General features: G+C 47.9%; 1 protein-coding gene across 1 annotated transcript; it reads left to right on the forward strand.

The window, feature by feature from the left end:
• Positions 1-1,705: 1,705 nt before the first annotated feature.
• Positions 1,706-16,954, forward strand: LOC120060108 (cell surface glycoprotein 1-like). The gene is made up of 7 exons (XM_039009187.1): positions 1,706-1,869; positions 3,081-3,163; positions 11,900-11,970; positions 12,077-12,205; positions 12,602-12,779; positions 13,077-13,801; positions 15,773-16,954. The coding sequence occupies exons 4-7, from the start codon at positions 12,083-12,085 to the stop codon at positions 16,700-16,702; spliced, it is 1,956 nt and encodes a 651-aa protein (XP_038865115.1). The 5' UTR covers positions 1,706-1,869; positions 3,081-3,163; positions 11,900-11,970; positions 12,077-12,082; the 3' UTR covers positions 16,703-16,954.
• Positions 16,955-19,024: the final 2,070 nt, after the last annotated feature.

Below are 19,024 nucleotides of genomic sequence, written 5' to 3' on the forward strand. Positions count from 1 at the left end.
TTCTTCATTATTGCCCTGATAGTGGAAATGGGCATTTTCAACCTTTTTCAAGCTATTTTCTTAAAGCCATTTCCTGATTTTGTGCAGCTCAACAACCTTTGTTGCAAATCATTACTGTATTCTCGGGTCTTTCCCATAGTGAAGGATAACTATGGGAACTTGGCCTGTGTGTCTCCTCATATTTATACCCCAGTGAAACAGGGAGTCATGGCTTACCACTTAAGTGTTCCTAATCACTCAGGTGAACTTAATGTAAAAAATGAATGGGAATATACTTCAGTTAGAATTTACTCATAAGAACTTCTTGGAGTGCCAATAATTGTGGCACACATGTTTCGGAAAAAAATATTTAATTTATTTCACATACATTTTTTTTCAATCATTTTCCTTCAATTAAAGGTTCAATTTTTGTGAATAGTTAGAATGAAAGGCCAAGAGGATAAACAGCAAAGAAAATAAATTCACAGCCCATTTTGCTCATTTTTACCATGGGTGCCAATATTTAGTGGAGGGCACTGTAGATATGTGGTGGAGTACGGGCCTAAGGGCACACAGTATGTTGTGAAATCTATGAAGGTAATGTTTTTAAAATTGTATAAACTGCCTTAATTTTGCTGGACCCCAGGAATAGTGGCAGGGGTGTATGTGCTATCCTGCCTCTAGTCAGGTCTCTGTAAACCAGAGTGGTTATTTTTCTTCTAAAAGGTGGCATCTGGTGGCATCTGTAAAGGAAAAACAAGACAATGACAATAAGTTGGATTTATTCTAAATGAAGATATAAACTGAATTACATTTTTAATTTGTATTACCTTTATTTAACTAGGCAAGTCGGTTAAGAACTAATTCTTATTTTCAATGACGGCCTACCGGGGAACAGTGGGTTAACTGCCTTGTTCAGAGGCAGAACAACATATTTTTACCTTGTCAACTCAGGGATTTGAATCTACAACCTTTCAGTTACTAGTCCAAAACTCTAACCACTAGGCTGATTCTATATTCAGATCAATTTGCACTCAAGAAATCTTCTTCCCTACTATGGGTCATATCAGCGGGCTATCCCTGGGTTAAAACACTTTTTAAAATCCATGACATTAGCTTTGTAAATCACAGTTTAAAAAAGAATGTGATTATGTACCTTTGACACAGGGAAAGGACGTCATAAGATCTTATTCTAGTTTCAGTTACAATAAAAATGATCATTATCGCCACCAACTATCTATACAGGGGTGTAATAAAATCCCTGGTTGTTTATTTGCCTACTCGGAAATGCCGATATGAAACGTTGATTTGAACCTTCTGACCAACTAGTGGGCCATGCGGCTCCCCACTGTGATTCATATCGCGTCATTTCTGATGATTGTTATCGATTTATTGGTTCTGTATGGGAGAGGCGGGACTTGCAGCGCGTCAACCCTCAAAAATAGAACAGGTTTTATTTTAGCACCTGATGAGCAGTTTGGATGAAATTATTGAATAACATGTACATTTATTTTGCAACGCTTGCGTTAGTGGTCAGCAGGTTAGCAGGGAACAGTTACTATTTGCTGTCTTTTTCATGCTCCCCACTGTCCTCCAATGATAAGCGAGAGATTGCGGATTTCAACCAACCAGATGACACGGTGAGTGGAGTCACCACCTCTTGACGTTGCAGGCACATGGGTGTTTTAACGAGATATCTGTTTTTTTACATTTGGATGCGTCTCAATTTACCGAATCCGCCTATGTAACACTTCCGCATCTGCGGTGACAGAGTTGGAACGTTGTTTGTCAACCCCAGACATCCTGACCTGAAAATCGGTTTTCTCACAAACGCGTCTGTAGCCTCCGAACGGTTTGGTCTAAACACTAATATGACTCATCTGTGTAAAGGTAAGACTCGCACGAACACGTCGGTTGTTTTGCTCTAGGACGCGCACAAGACTCGTCTGAAGGGCCCTGGTACCAGTTGAAAAAAATAATGGAAGTGTAATGGAGCCTGTTTAGTGACAAAAAATCTATGGGTTAAATACATTCTTATATCTCAGATACAGGACAGATAACTTAGAACAAACTTCCTTTTAGATTTTCCTCACAAGACTTGTCAGAAGGTCCCCCTGTACCAGTTAAAAAAATGAATGGAAGTATATATCAAGCCTGTTTAGTGACAGAAATAAGGGGTTAAATACATGTTTAAAAAAAGCCAATGTTACCTGATCTTTCTTATCTCTCAATAGGACAGACACCTGAACAAACTTCCTTTAGATTTTTTTGGGTGGGACTATATGTTCCGTCAAGTGAATGTGTTAGTCCTTACTGCTATTAGCACATACAATCTGTTGCTCCGTGTTGTGAATATGTTATTCAATGTGTTTGTATGGCCTAACAGCAGTAAGGCAAAAAAAATTATGCCATAAAATATTTTTTTTATATATATTTTTGGGGGGTACTTGAAGGGGTCTTAAAATTCCAAGTCAAATAGCTCAATTATTTTTGGTATGACCTTAAAACAGTTCCATATAGCTTCGTAGAACCAGACAGTTACGGATTAAAATGGGTTTATATGGTAATGTTTTATTATGCTAATTAGATTTCAGCGGGGGCGCGGACACCGACCTTAGGTTCAATAGAAAGTAGTCCGCTGTTGATTTAGCCACAATAAGGATTAGCCACAGCAGTGGAATTTGCATTTTGCCATCAAAATTCAAGTCCCTCATTGAAGTGACGCAAATATATTAGTCCCGTAAATAAGAGCTAATAAGTGTGTGAACTCTGCTCAGTTGTGTTCTGTGGGTGTCACTGAGTAGACTGATACCCCATTTCATTGACCCACAATCCATAGGTAAGCTGTACAGTGAACTGTATGCCCCCAATGCAATCCTGAAGACCTACATATCTACAATGCGATTTCACATTTTTGTCAACTTAACTAATTATTGTATTTTGTTGCATTTGTGACATTCCCAACCATGTTCAGAATTACCTAGTACAAATATGGCACGATTCCACTATTTGTGTCCGTTTGCATCACTTTCAATTAAGGACTATTATTTTGAAGGCGACCTTCAAATTCCACGGTTGTGACTAATCCTTATTGTGGCTAGCTTCACATAGGTGCTGGCGTGTATGTACTTCAAGCGCACAGGAGTGCTGAATTCACCGTCTGCCGAAGTTAAAACACGGAAAGGTAAGACAATTTGGTACTTCTGACATTTACGGGTCCTTCACTACAACCAGCATTATTACTCTTCTCCGTCGTTGATCGGAGCTCAACTGCCGACAAAGGATTTCCTGTATTTGGTCAGAAAATCGAATGGGGACGAAAGAACGCCACAGCAGTCAGTTATTTCATAATATACAAACTACTAGTCTGCTCATTGTTACAAACTTGGAAATGGGAAATGTAGAAGAGAAATCTGTTCCCTTCTGAAGTGCGTAGCAGTCTTCAAACGCTTCGTTCTTCACCTCACTTTTGCACTGAACGTGGACTGATCATTACGCAAAACATCTGTTTTATTTCATCTGTGACAAATTGTCACTGACAATATTGAAAATATTAACGCATGATTTACACTATTCAGTCTGCAGTAAAGATGCTTTTCTCTAACTGTTACCCTTCAATAAGATAACAGCCTATGTGTTCATAGGAAAGGACTTGCTATAATATTACTATTTACGCAGACAATATTGTAGGCCTTATCAATCATTTATTCTGGATCTTCTAAACATGAATTGATAATATCCCTTCCACACCTGAGCAGGTAACTGTCCAGCCAGGTGAGCCAGAGTTGGGATGACCTAGTGTTTAGACTAGAGGGCATTCCCCTGGCAGAACTCTGGGTAGGTGCCCTTGTCTCCTCAAGGTGCTTTTTCTCTCAATGTTTAATGTCGCACATTCATATTTTATTTATATATTAACTAGGCAAGTCAGTTAACAAATTCTATTTACAGTGACCGGCCTACCTTGTTCATGGGCAAAATGACAGATTTTTTTGGCCCAACTCTCTAACCACTAGGCTACCTGTCACCCCAAGCTCATTAGTCTGTCATATACTGTTTCACCCGATTTACCTGTTTCTTAATAACTCTCTCAAATGATATTTTCTTACATTGTAAAACTTTTGCTACCCGCCCAACAGTGGTTTCACAGGTAAGGTGTGTGTGTGTGTGTGTGTGTCAGCTTAAGCAGAGAATGACTTATTAGCCGTGACAGCAGTTCAAAGGGAGAAGTCTCCTTGGCTTTATTCTACACTGTTCATATCAACCCTGACGGTCTCCTAGGTTGGGACACTCTCTCCGGGGTTTAAATCAACCCTGACGGTCTCCTAGGTTGGGACACTCTCTCCGGGGTTTAAATCAACCCTGACGGTCTCCTAGGTTGGGACACACTCTCCGGGGTTTAAATCAACCCTGACGGTCTCCTAGGTTGGGACACACTCTCCGGGGTTTAAATCAACCCTGACGGTCTCCTAGGCCGGGACACTCTCTCCGGGGTTTAAATCAACCCTGACGGTCTCCTAGGCCGGGACACTCTCTCCGTGGTTTAAATCAACCCTGACGGTCTCCTAGGCCGGGACACTCTCCGTGGTTTAAATCAACCCTGACGGTCTCCTAGGCCGGGACACTCTCCGTGGTTTAAATCAACCCTGACGGTCTCCTAGGTTGGGACACTCTCTCCGGGGTTTAAATCAACCCTGACGGTCTCCTAGGTTGGGACACTCTCTCCGGGGTTTAAATCAACCCTGACGGTCTCCTAGGACGGGACACTCTCTCCGGGGTTTAAATCAACCCTGACGGTCTCCTAGGACGGGACACTCTCTCCGGGGTTTAAATCAACCCTGACGGTCTCCTAGGACGGGACACTCTCTCCGGGGTTTAAATCAACCCTGACGGTCTCCTAGGTTGGGACACTCTCTCCGGGGTTTAAATCAACCCTGATGGTCTCCTAGGTTGGGACACTCTCCGGGGTTTAAATCAACCCTGACGGTCTCCTAGGCCGGGACACTCTCTCCGGGGTTTAAATCAACCCTGACGGTCTCCTAGGCCGGGACACTCTCCGTGGTTTAAATCAACCCTGACGGTCTCCTAGGCGGGACACACTCTCCGGGGTTTAAATCAACCCTGACGGTCTCCTAGGACGGGACACTCTCTCCGGGGTTTAAATCAACCCTGACGGTCTCCTAGGTTGGGACACTCTCTCCGGGGTTTAAATCAACCCTGACGGTCTCCTAGGTTGGGACACTCTCTCCGGGGTTTAAATCAACCCTGACGGTCTCCTAGGCCGGGACACTCTCTCCGGGGTTTAAATCAACCCTGACGGTCTCCTAGGACGGGACACTCTCTCCGGGGTTTAAATCAACCCTGACGGTCTCCTAGGTTGGGACACTCTCTCCGGGGTTTAAATCAACCCTGACGGTCTCCTAGGCCGGGACACACTCTCCGGGGTTTAAGTCAACCCTGACGGTCTCCTAGGTTGGGACACTCTCTCCGGGGTTTAAATCAACCCTGACGGTCTCCTAGGCCGGGACACTCTCTCCGGGGTTTAAATCAACCCTGACGGTCTCCTAGGCCGGGACACTCTCTCCGGGGTTTAAATCAACCCTGACGGTCTCCTAGGCCGGGACACTCTCTCCGGGGTTTAAATCAACCCTGACGGTCTCCTAGGCCGGGACACTCTCTCCGGGGTTTAAATCAACCCTGACGGTCTCCTAGGCCGGGACACTCTCCGTGGTTTAAATCAACCCTGACGGTCTCCTAGGCCGGGACACTCTCTCCGGGGTTTAAATCAACCCTGACGGTCTCCTAGGCGGGACACTCTCTCCGGGGTTTAAATCAACCCTGACGGTCTCCTAGGCCGGGACACTCTCTCCGGGGTTTAAATCAACCCTGACGGTCTCCTAGGTTGGGACACTCTCTCCGGGGTTTAAATCAACCCTGACGGTCTCCTAGGCCGGGACACTCTCTCCGGGGTTTAAATCAACCCTGACGGTCTCCTAGGTTGGGGCACTCTCTCCGGGGTTTAAATCAACCCTGACGGTCTCCTAGGTTGGGACACTCTCTCCGGGGTTTAAATCAACCCTGACGGTCTCCTAGGCTTGGGACACACTCTCCGGGGTTTAAATCAACCCTGACGGTCTCCTAGGCCGGGACACTCTCTCCGGGGTTTAAATCAACCCTGACGGTCTCCTAGGCCGGGACACTCTCTCCGGGGTTTAAATCAACCCTGACGGTCTCCTAGGCCGGGACACTCTCTCCGGGGTTTAAATCAACCCTGACGGTCTCCTAGGCCGGGACACTCTCTCCGGGGTTTAAATCAACCCTGACGGTCTCCTAGGCCGGGACACTCTCTCCGGGGTTTAAATCAACCCTGACGGTCTCCTAGGCCGGGACACTCTCTCCGGGGTTTAAATCAACCCTGACGGTCTCCTAGGCCGGGACACTCTCTCCGGGGTTTAAATCAACCCTGACGGTCTCCTAGGCCGGGACACTCTCTCCGGGGTTTAAATCAACCCTGACGGTCTCCTAGGCCGGGACACTCTCTCCGGGGTTTAAATCAACCCTGACGGTCTCCTAGGCCGGGACACTCTCTCCGGGGTTTAAATCAACCCTGACGGTCTCCTAGGCCGGGACACTCTCTCCGGGGTTTAAATCAACCCTGACGGTCTCCTAGGCCGGGACACTCTCCGTGGTTTAAATCAACCCTGACGGTCTCCTAGGCCGGGACACTCTCCGTGGTTTAAATCAACCCTGACGGTCTCCTAGGCCGGGACACTCTCCGTGGTTTAAATCAACCCTGACGGTCTCCTAGGCCGGGACACTCTCCGGGGTTTAAATCAACCCTGACGGTCTCCTAGGCCGGGACACTCTCTCCGGGGTTTAAATCAACCCTGACGGTCTCCTAGGACGGGACACTCTCTCCGGGGTTTAAATCAACCCTGACGGTCTCCTAGGCCGGGACACTCTCTCCGGGGTTTAAATCAACCCTGACGGTCTCCTTGGCCGGGACACTCTCTCCGGGGTTTAAATCAACCCTGACGGTCTCCTAGGCCGGGACACTCTCTCCGGGGTTTAAATCAACCCTGACGGTCTCCTAGGCTTGGGACACTCTCTCCGGGGTTTAAATCAACCCTGACGGTCTCCTAGGCCGGGACACTCTCTCCGGGGTTTAAATCAACCCTGACGGTCTCCTAGGCCGGGACACTCTCTCCGGGGTTTAAATCAACCCTGACGGTCTCCTAGGCCGGGACACTCTCTCCGGGGTTTAAATCAACCCTGACTGTCTCCTAGGCCGGGACACTCTCTCCGGGGTTTAAATCAACCCTGACTGTCTCCTAGGCCGGGACACTCTCTCCGGGGTTTAAATCAACCCTGACGGTCTCCTAGGCCGGGACACTCTCCGTGGTTTAAATCAACCCTGACGGTCTCCTAGGCCGGGACACTCTCCGTGGTTTAAATCAACCCTGACGGTCTCCTAGGCCGGGACACTCTCCGTGGTTTAAATCAACCCTGACGGTCTCCTAGGCCGGGACACTCTCCGGGGTTTAAATCAACCCTGACGGTCTCCTAGGCTGGGACACTCTCTCCGGGGTTTAAATCAACCCTGACGGTCTCCTAGGCCGGGACACTCTCTCCGGGGTTTAAATCAACCCTGACGGTCTCCTAGGTTGGGACACTCTCTCCGGGGTTTAAATCAACCCTGACGGTCTCCTAGGTTGGGACACTCTCTCCGGGGTTTAAATCAACCCTGACGGTCTCCTAGGTTGGGACACTCTCTCCGGGGTTTAAATCAACCCTGACGGTCTCCTAGGTTGGGACACTCTCTCCGGGGTTTAAATCAACCCTGACGGTCTCCTAGGTTGGGACACTCTCTCCGGGGTTTAAATCAACCCTGACGGTCTCCTAGGCCGGGACACTCTCTCCGGGTTTAAATCAACCCTGACGGTCTCCTAGGCTGGGACACTCTCTCCGGGGTTTAAATCAACCCTGACGGTCTCCTAGGCCGGGACACTCTCTCCGGGGTTTAAATCAACCCTGACGGTCTCCTAGGCCGGGACACTCTCTCCGGGGTTTAAATCAACCCTGACGGTCTCCTAGGCCGGGACACTCTCTCCGGGGTTTAAATCAACCCTGACGGTCTCCTAGGACGGGACACTCTCTCCGGGGTTTAAATCAACCCTGACGGTCTCCTAGGCCGGGACACTCTCTCCGGGGTTTAAATCAACCTGCTAGATTTCGACTCAACTTTTAATCTGAAAATCTGCAGTTCAAACAACAAAGCGGCCACCCTGCCACTGTTTTGGTAAACGTGCTAGCTAGAAAGAAAGCAGCTATCAGTGATACGGCTGTAGTGGGCCATGTAGAGAGGACTTCCTGGTACGGCTGTGTAGTGGGTCATGTAGAGAGGACGTCCTGGGAATTAAGGAGTTCCTATTCCCTAGTGCACCACAGCCCTGAGTTCCTATGCCCTATATAGTGCACAACTTTTGACCACAGCCCAATGCGCCATGGGCAAAGGTAGTGCGCTAGATATCGGATAGGGTGCCATTTTGTAGTAGGCTTATATAGACTAGATGTCCTATGAATGAAGGGCTTCCTCCTTCCTTATTGAACATAACAACAACAGATTATCTGGCAGTGTGTCTGTGTATAGGTATGAACAGAGAAGGATTTACAGTGTATTCAATAAACAATGTTTCTCCTCTGCTGTAAATGTCTGGGCCCGATTTAGCCATGGGGTTTAGGAGTGTTTTTAACAATACGTCTTCGGTCGTTGTAGGAAAGATGCAACATGCTGTTCCCGAAACACCACGCAGAGGGAACGGTTGCTAAATGCGAAGATGTGTCGATACTGATTTGGATCGAAAGAAAGGGAATGCTGCTCTCAGATCAGATTTCTCTATTCAAATCTTTCCTTAACATTAGAATTATTTCGAAGTGCTGACGATGGATCAGCTTCTAGAGATATTACCACCTACGGCTGCACGTATTGAGGCAGCTTATTCTAATGTTTACCCAATAAAACTCAGAGTTTAGGTTCCTCATTGCAGGCTGTATCACAACCGGCCGTGATTGGAGTCCCATAGGGCGGCGCACAATTGGCCCTACGTCATCCGGGTTTGGCCGGGTTAGGCCGTCATTGTAAATAAGAATTTGTTCTTAACTGACTTGCCTAGTTATATTTAAGGTGTTGCAAATTATATAATATATTGAGACAAATTACAGACGTAGCATACAAGTAGGAAAATAGAAATGAATAGATTGAACATGAAATGTATTTCAATATGATAAACACTTATAGCCTACTGTTTATATTTTAATGCAGTCATCTCGGTTTTCATTTCAAGCACCTTTTCTTATTTGTAGCTTATTTGTGGTGTGTTCCCTGGTTCTAGTGGAGGTCCTTAACGGTAGACACCGTTCTGGGTGTGTTCCCTGGTTCTAGTGGAGGTCCTTAGCGGTAGACACCGTTCTGGGTGTGTTCCCTGGTTCTAGTAGAGGTCCTTAGTGGTAGACAGAGCTCTGGGTGTTTTCCCTGGTTCTGGTGGAGGTCCTTAACGGTAGACACCGTTCTGGGTGTGTTCCCTGGTTCTAGTAGAGGTCCTTAGTGGTAGACAGAGCTCTGGGTGTTTTCCCTGGTTCTAGTGGAGGTCCTTAACGGTAGACACCGTTCTGGGTGTGTTCCCTGGTTCTAGTGGAGGTCCTTAGCGGTAGACACCGTTCTGGGTGTGTTCCCTGGTTCTAGTAGAGGTCCTTAGTGGTAGACAGAGCTCTGGGTGTTTTCCCTGGTTCTAGTGGAGGTCCTTAGTGGTAGACACCGTTCTGGGTGTTTTCCCTGGTTCTAGTAGAGGTCCTTAGCGGTAGACACCATTCTGGGTGTGTTCCCTGGTTCTAGTAGAGGTCCTTAGCGGTAGACACCGTTCTGGGTGTGTTCCCTGGTTCTAGTGGAGGTCCTTAGCGGTAGACACCGTTCTGGGTGTGTTCCCTGGTTCTAGTGGAGGTCCTTAGCGGTAGACACCGTTCTGGGTGTGTTCCCTGGTTCTAGTGGAGGTCCTTAGCGGTAGACACCGTTCTGGGTGTTTTCCCTGGTTCTAGTAGAGGTCCTTAGCGGTAGACACCATTCTGGGTGTTTTCCCTGGTTCTAGTGGAGGTCCTTAGCGGTAGACACCGTTCTGGGTGTTTTCCCTGGTTCTAGTAGAGGTCCTTAGCGGTAGACACCGTTCTGGGTGTGTTCCCTGGTTCTAGTAGAGGTCCTTAGCGGTAGACACCGTTCTGGGTGTTTTCCCTGGTTCTAGTAGAGGTCCTTAGCGGTAGACACCGTTCTGGGTGTTGTCCCTGGTTCTAGTAGAGGTCCTTAGCGGTAGACACCGTTCTGGGTGTGTTCCCTGGTTCTAGTAGAGGTCCTTAGCGGTAGACACCGTTCTGGGTGTTTTCCCTGGTTCTAGTAGAGGTCCTTAGTGGTAGACACCGCTCTGGGTGTGTTCCCTGGTTCTAGTGGAGGTCCTTAGCGGTAGACACCATTCTGGGTGTTTTCCCTGGTTCTAGTGGAGGTCCTTAGCGGTAGACACCATTCTGGGTGTTTTCCCTGGTTCTAGTGGAGGTCCTTAGCGGTAGACACCATTCTGGGTGTTTTCCCTGGTTCTAGTAGAGGTCCTTAGCGGTAGACACCGTTCTGGGTGTGTTCCCTGGTTCTAGTGGAGGTCCTTAGCGGTAGACACCGTTCTGGGTGTTTTCCCTGGTTCTAGTAGAGGTCCTTAGCGGTAGACACCATTCTGGGTGTTTTCCCTGGTTCTAGTGGAGGTCCTTAGCGGTAGACACCGTTCTGGGTGTTTTCCCTGGTTCTAGTAGAGGTCCTTAGCGGTAGACACCGTTCTGGGTGTGTTCCCTGGTTCTAGTAGAGGTCCTTAGCGGTAGACACCGTTCTGGGTGTTTTCCCTGGTTCTAGTAGAGGTCCTTAGTGGTAGACACCGTTCTGGGTGTTGTCCCTGGTTCTAGTAGAGGTCCTTAGCGGTAGACACCATTCTGGGTGTTTTCCCTGGTTCTAGTAGAGGTCCTTAGCGGTAGACACCGTTCTGGGTGTTTTCCCTGGTTCTAGTGGAGGTCCTTAGCGGTAGACACCATTCTGGGTGTTTTCCCTGGTTCTAGTAGAGGTCCTTAGTGGTAGACACCATTCTGGGTGTTTTCCCTGGTTCTAGTGGAGGTCCTTAGCGGTAGACACCATTCTGGGTGTTTTCCCTGGTTCTAGTGGAGGTCCTTAGCGGTAGACACCATTCTGGGTGTTTTCCCTGGTTCTAGTAGAGGTCCTTAGCGGTAGACACCGTTCTGGGTGTGTTCCCTGGTTCTAGTGGAGGTCCTTAGCGGTAGACACCGTTCTGGGTGTTTTCCCTGGTTCTAGTAGAGGTCCTTAGCGGTAGACACCGTTCTGGGTGTGTTCCCTGGTTCTAGTGGAGGTCCTTAGCGGTAGACACCGCTCTGGGTGTTGTCCCTGGTTCTAGTAGAGGTCCTTAGCGGTAGACACCGCTCTGGGTGTTTTCCCTGGTTCTAGTAGAGGTCCTTAGCGTTAGACACCGCTCTGGGTGTTTTCCCTGGTTCTAGTAGAGGTCCTTTGGCTGCGTCTCAGATACAGGGCATTACTTTTGACCAGGGCTCGTAGGGGGGAATAGGGTGCCACGGTAGTTTTCCTCAGCTAGACTAAAGCTCCTTGGCTTGTGATATTAAGCTCTCCTGAGAGTCTGGAGGTCATTAATTAGTTACTAGACAAGGCCTGTCTCTCTTTTCATTGCCCTGAACAATTACCAGACAGAGCAGCAGTGACTACTATCTTGGTTTCGTCTTCAGCAGTTATGTTGTCTGTACTGATGCTGCAACATGAGTCTTGTATAATCTGACATACTATGTGTTTTTTAACCTTTTTCTTCCATTTCAGGGTTCAACAGCTGCCAATAGGATCCGTTTGAGGTCCGTACTGAGGTAGAATATATCCATCTGAGAGACCAGGTAACAACCCTGCATAGTTGTAGCTCGTTTTACAGCTTGAGCAAGGCTGCATCAACCTGCATCATAGCCACTATGGTCATGTCTCCTTCTCCTGCTCTCTCCACAGCACGTGATGTCGTCGTTCACCCGTGAAAAACTGTCTCTGCACCTGCGGCGCAGAATGGGGGTGTTTGTGAGCAGAGTGAAAGCCACAGAGCTCATGGCCAACCTCCCTTGCCTTACACTTTCTGACAAGGTGAGTAGCTTTTGGCTGGGCGGGTAGCTGGGTGGGTAGTTTCTGGCTGGGTGGGTAGCTTCTGGCATGGTGGGTGGCTGGGTGAGTAGCTTCTGGCTGGGTGAGTAGCTTTTTTCTGGGTGTATAGCTGGGTGAGTAGCTGCTGGGTGAGTAGCATCTGGCAGGGTGGGTAGCTGGGTGGGTAGCTTTTGGCTGAGTGCGTAGTTGGTTGGATGTTGTTGGGCATTTAGGACATTTCATTCAGATTATCAATCAAAATATCACAATTTTTATTTTTATTTGATGTATAATCTGAACCAGATTATGTACCTGGTAAATGAATATATGAACTAATATTTTCTAATGTGTTTTTTTTATTTTTATTAAATAATTATTTTTTATTTGTTGTACTTTCAGGAGGAGATCCAGGCCAAGAAGGACTTTTCTGGTAACTATGCAGCCATGCAACTCCTGCTGGACTATGTGCAGAAGAGAATGAACTGGCCAGAAGAGTTGATATCAGGCCTGGAGACGTTGGAGCATCAGGATCTGGCTGAGGAACTGAGGGCAGAGTGGAACAAGCACAACCAGAACAGTAAGTCACACACAAATCAAACCTTATTTCAAGTGCATTTTAAAACTGGACACCTAGGATCTCTGTTGTGACTCAGTTCAACATTGTGGATATGATGACAGAGAACATGTTTTGTTTGTGTGTGTGTGTGCTATTGCTCAATCAACAGTTGATGTAATTGAATGCTGCCCAGAACTGTCAAATCAAATCCAAGGTTTCTTCCACTATTACAGTAAATATTCTGTAGAACATGGTGCTTATTATGTGTGAGGACTGGTGATATGCCTCAATCTGTTTAGTGTTTCTCTTACTCCCTAGATCCCTACCCTCCTTCAGCTGCTGCTACCACCGCAGTCAGGACCCATGTTCATCCAATTCCTTCTACCAGCTCTGAGGGGTCGCCATATTCTCTGGTCCTCCCAGCTCATCCAGCCCCACCGGCGGTATCTGCCCCACTGGCGGTAGCCCCGCCTGAGGCTTCACTCCCTCCTGAAGTAGCCCCAGAGGTTTTGCCACCTCCTGTAGTGGCTGCCCAGCCAGAAGCCCCTCCAAGCTCAGTGCCTGAGGCTCCCGTGGCTGGCTCCTCTTCAGAGCCAGCGTCACATGCTCCCGAAGCAGCAGTGAGCCCTGACATAGCCTCAGAGGCAGCACCTTCTCCTGTCGCTGCCCCCCAGGCAGCCCCTCCGTCTCCCGTCTCAGCGGACGAGCCCACAGGGATCTCTGAACCTCCAGCCTCATCCCAGCCTGGTCCTATTGACGTCGTCAGTCTGGAGGACAACTCATCTCATAGTGATGCTCCAACACAGATAGCACTGTCCGAAACCACTCCTACCTTGTCTGGTTCAGACCTAATCCCAGCTGTAACTGAAATCACTCCCACGTTGCCTGTCTCACACCTAGCCCTGTCCCAAACTGAATCCACCCCTGCTGCCTTGGCCACATTCCAGTCCCCTGAGAGACGTCCAGTTCAGGACACCTCGCCACACACAGTCAACGAGACTACCTTCCACCAGGAGGCTGTAGAAGACTCTGATCCAACCCAGGTAAATAAGTCTACCTTCCACCAGGAGGCTGTAGAAGACTCTGATCCAACCCAGGTAAATGAGCCTACCGTCCACCAGGAGGCTGTAGACTCTGATCCAACCCAGGTAAATGAGCCTAACGTCCACCAGGAGGCTGTAGACTCTGATCCAACCCAGGTAAATGAGTCTACCGTCCACCAGGAGGCTGTAGACTCTGATCCAACCCAGGTAAATGAGTCTACCTTCCACCAGGAGGCTGTAGACTCTGATCCAACCCAGGTAAATGAGTCTACCTTCCACCAGGAGGCTGTAGACTCTGATCCAACCCAGGTAAATGAGCCTACCTTCCACCAGGAGGCTGTAGACTCTGATCCAACCCAGGTAAATGAGTCTACCTTCTACCAGGAGGCTGTAGACTCTGATCCAACCCAGGTAAATGAGTCTACCTTCCACCAGGAGGCTGTAGACTCTGATCCAACCCAGGTAAATGAGTCTACCTTCCACCAGGAAGCTGTAGACTCTGATCCAACCCAGGTAAATGAGTCTACCTTCCACCAGGAGGCTGTAGACTCTGATCCAACCCAGGTAAATGAGCCTACCTTCCACCAGGAGGCTGTAGACTCTGATCCAACCCAGGTAAATGAGCCTACCGTCCACCAGGAGGCTGTAGACTCTGATCCAACCCAGGTAAATGAGTCTACCTTCCACCAGGAGGCTGTAGACTGATCCAACCCAGGTAAATTAGTCTACCTTCCACCAGGAGGCTGTAGAAGACTCTGATCCAACCCAGGTAAATGAGTCTACCTTCCACCAGGAGGCTGTAGACTGATCCAACCCAGGTAAATTAGTCTACCTTCCACCAGGAGGCTGTAGAAGACTCTGATCCAACCCAGGTAAATGAGCCTACCGTCCACCAGGAGGCTGTAGACTCTGATCCAACCCAGGTAAATGAGTCTACCTTCCACCAGGAGGCTGTAGACTCTGATCCAACCCAGGTAAATGAGCCTACCTTCCACCAGGAGGCTGTAGACTCTGATCCAACCCAGGTAAATGAGCCTAACGTCCACCAGGAGGCTGTAGACTCTGATCCAACCCAGGTAAATGAGCCTACCTTCCACCAGGAGGCTGTAGACTCTGATCCAACCCAGGTAAATGAATCTACCATCCACCAGGAGGCTGTAGACTCTGATCCAACCCAGGTAAATGAGCCTACCGTCCACCAGGAGGCTGTAGACTCTGATCCAACCCAGGTAAATGAGTCTACCTTCCACCAGGAGGCTGTAGAAGACTGATCCAACCCAGGTAAATGAGCCTACCTTCCACCAGGAGGCTGTAGACTCTGATCCAACCCAGGTAAATGAGTCTACCTTCCACCAGGAGGCTGTAGACTCTGATCCAACCCAGGTAAATGAGTCTACCTTCCACCAGGAGGCTGTAGACTCTGATCCAACCCAGGTAAATGAGTCTACCTTCCACCAGGAGGCTGTAGACTCTGATCCAACCCAGGTAAATGAGTCTACCTTCCACCAGGAGGCTGTAGACTCTGATCCAACCCAGGTAAATGAGTCTACCTTCCACCAGGAGGCTGTAGACTCTGATCCAACCCAGGTAAATGAGTCTACCTTCCACCAGGAGGCTGTAGACTCTGATCCAACCCAGGTAAATGAGTCTACCTTCCACCAGGAGGCTGTAGACTCTGATCCAACCCAGGTAAATAATAGTATTTGTGTGTGTTGAATTTTCCTGTTTCTCCAGTTTCGAGCTCTTTCAAATCAGCTTTGTGTGTGTTACGTTCGGTAGGTTCTGCCTATGATCTGTGTGTTTGGTTAATAAAATGCTTTGTAATTTTTCATGCTTGCTGAGTAGATTCAATCTATCTGAATTCAAGTTGCTAATGAAATGAAATCTGTTGACCCCATCTACACTTTTTTGAAATATGCCTGAAACTGAAGATAGTGAAAACATTGAAGCTAAAAGAGATTTCTCCTGCAGGTGACTGAAGATGACCGGCACACTGAGCCGCCTCAGATCCAGCCCTTCTCCGCGGCCACGGCCCCACCCCCGGTGGATACCTCCATGAATGAGGATGACGTGAACTTCAGCAAGCCTGAAGTCCTCCGCAGTGAGGTCATGGACAGCCAGCCATACTCAGGAGACTCAACACGTCTACAGATGTCTGTGTCAGACCTGGTACTTGCTACAGCTGATGTGAACAGTCCTGTTGTGGTCCCAGACGCCGTCACTAGTTCCACCCCTCTGCCATGTCAGGAGAATGGAGTTCCTGAGGAAATAACAGAACCCCTGTCCCATAACGAGCCCCAAGAGGACACCTACGAGTCCCCCTGCATGAGCTCCCTGGGGGACCAGGAAGTGCTGCTCAATGTTGTTCACGTGTCTGAGGACGCGTCCATTCAGAACAACGACGGCCAGACACCGAGCATGCTGGGTATTGTAGTCCACGTGTCCGAGGAGCCATGTATATGGAATCAAGATGGCCAAACACAGAGCATGCTGGGTAATAATGATGTGGGTGTGTCTGAAACACCCCCACCAGTTCAGAACCACAATAGCCAATCTCAGATCACACCTCTCTCTGGATCTACCGCCCTTGACCTGTCGTCTGGTCCGAACCAGCACGGCCAATCTCAGGGTCTGATTATGATCGTTAACGGCCAAGACGCCAGCCCCTCAACCAAACATCCTGATGCTCCAGCTCCTACTGGCTTTGTCCCCATCGTCAACGGCTCTTCCTCGGCGGAGAACCGTCATCCCCTGGGGCCTATGGGGGCAGAGGTCCTGATGGAGGCTAGAGCTGTTCCTGAACTGAAGCAAGAGAGAGCGATGGGAGAGAGCTATTATCTTCTGGGGGCTGCTGTAGTGGCCGTCTCAGCCCTGTTCATGGCCTGGAGGATGAAGAATTAACAACCAGGGTTGAGGATAGGTTGTCTGAAATGACACCATGTTTATATATATTAAGTCACAGTGAGTAACCTTGTCTTTGGCCCCTGTCCTTTTGGGCGGTTCTGGCGATCTACTGTTTCTGTAGCGTGACGCAGCTTGAAGAATAATTACACAGCCTGGACAAAGTAGTGCACTATATTGGAAATAGGGCCTGAACAAAGTAGTGCACTATATTGGAAATAGGGCCTGGACAAAGTAGTGCACTATATTGGAAATAGGGCCTGGACAAAGTAGTGCACTATATTGGAAATAGGGCCTGAACAAAGTAGTGCACTATATTGGAAATAGGGCCTGGACAAAGTAGTGCACTATATTGGAAATAGGGCCTGAACAAAGTAGTGCACTATATTGGAAATAGGGCCTGGACAAAGTAGTGCACTATATTGGAAATAGGGCCTGAACAAAGTAGTGCACTATATTGGAAATAGGGCCTGGACAAAGTAGTGCACTATATTGGAAATAGGGCCTGAACAAAGTAGTGCACTATATTGGAAATAGGGCCTGAACAAAGTAGTGCACTATATTGGAAATAGGGCCAGGGCAAAAGTATTGCAAAAAAACAAGGACATATTATAGTTCAATATGTTAAGAGATTATATTGGCCCAGTGCCTTATTGTATTGATAGGAGTGAAGGAGCTGAAATTAACTATTTATTAGGCAATGAGTTCAACCCAATAAACACCAATATACACTGAGTGAACAAAACATTAAGAACACCTGCTCTTTCCATGACAGATTGACCAGGTGAATCCAGGTGAACGATATGATCCCTTACCTATGTCACCTGTTAAATCCTCTTCAATCAGTGTAGATGAAGGGGAGGAGACAGGTTAAAGAAGGATTTTTAAGCCTTGAGACAATTGAGACATGGATTGTGTACGTGTGCCATTCAGAGGGTGAATAGGAAAGACAAAATATGTAAGTGCCTTTGAACGGGGTTTGGTAGTAGTTGCCAGGCACATCGGTTTGAGTCAAGAATTGCAATGCTGCTGGGTTTTTCACGCTCAACAGTTTCCTGTGTGTATCAAGAATGGTCCACCACCCAAAGGACATCCAGCCAACTTGACACAACAGTGGGAAGCATTGGAGTCAACATGGACCAGCATCCCTGTGGAATGCTTTAGACACCTTGTAGAGTCCATGCCCTGACGAATTGAGGCTGTTCTGAGGGTAAAAGGGGGAGCAACTCAATATTAGGAAGGTGTTCCTAATGTTCTGTACACTCAGTGTAAGTACCTATGCAGGACTTTGATCGACGGTCTAAATCAATTATTAATTAGTAGCATGATACAGCATGTCCTAGTTGGGATAAATAAAATGTATCTTTTATGATGAATTTTAGAAGCCCAAGTGATTATTTGTCCACCATATACCTAAGCTGCTTAATCACAAAACATAGTCATTTAGCTCTGATCCAGAGCCACTACAGTAGTGAGTCATTTAACAGACTCTCTGATCCAGAGCCACTACAGTAGTGAGTCATTTAGCAGACTCTCTGATCCAGAGTCACTACAGTAGTGAGTCATTTAACAGACTCTCTGATCCAGAGCCACTACAGTAGTGAGTCATTTAACAGACTCTCTGATCCAGAGCCACTACAGTAGTGAGTCATTTAACAGACTCTCTGATCCAGAGCCACTACAGTAGTGAGTCATTTAGCAGACTCTCTGATCCAGAGCCACTACAGTAGTGAGTCATTTAACAGACTCTCTGATCCAGAGCCACTACAGTAGTGAGTCATTTAACAGACTCTCTGATCCAGAGCCACTACAGTAGTGAGTCATTAGGAGACTCTCTGATCCAGAGTCACTACAGTAGTGAGTCATTTAACAGACTCTCTGATCCAGAGCCACTACAGTAGTGAGTCATTTAACAGACTCTCTGATCCAGAGCCACTACAGTAGTGAGTCATTTAACAGACTCTCTGATCCAGAGCCACTACAGTAGTGAGTCATTTAACAGACTCTCTGATCCAGAGCCACTACAGTAGTGAGTCATTAGGAGACTCTCTGATCCAGAGCCACTACAGTAGTGAGTCATTTAACAGACTCTCTGATCCAGAGTCACTACAGTAGTGAGTCATTTAACAGACTCTCTGATCCAGAGCCACTACAGTAGTGAGTCATTTAACAGACTCTCTGATCCAGAGCCACTACAGTAGTGAGTCATTTAACAGACTCCCTGATCCAGAGCCACTACAGTAGTGAGTCATTAGGAGACTCTCTGATCCAGAGCCACTACAGTAGTGAGTCATTTAACAGACTCTCTGATCCAGAGTCACT

Source organism: Salvelinus namaycush, chromosome 15, assembly GCF_016432855.1.
Source record: "Salvelinus namaycush isolate Seneca chromosome 15, SaNama_1.0, whole genome shotgun sequence".
NCBI classification, from domain to species: Eukaryota; Metazoa; Chordata; class Actinopteri; order Salmoniformes; family Salmonidae; genus Salvelinus; species Salvelinus namaycush.

Excerpts from the sequence above, each read along its gene's own strand:
- LOC120060108 (XM_039009187.1), top strand. The coding sequence starts at position 12,083 with ATGTCGTCGTTCACCCGTGAAAAACTGTCTCTGCACCTGCGGCGCAGA. Across the intron at positions 12,206-12,601 it reads GCCTTACACTTTCTGACAAG|GAGGAGATCCAGGCCAAGAA; the intron begins GTGAGTAGCTTT and ends TTGTACTTTCAG. Across the intron at positions 12,780-13,076 it reads GAACAAGCACAACCAGAACA|ATCCCTACCCTCCTTCAGCT; the intron begins GTAAGTCACACA and ends CTTACTCCCTAG.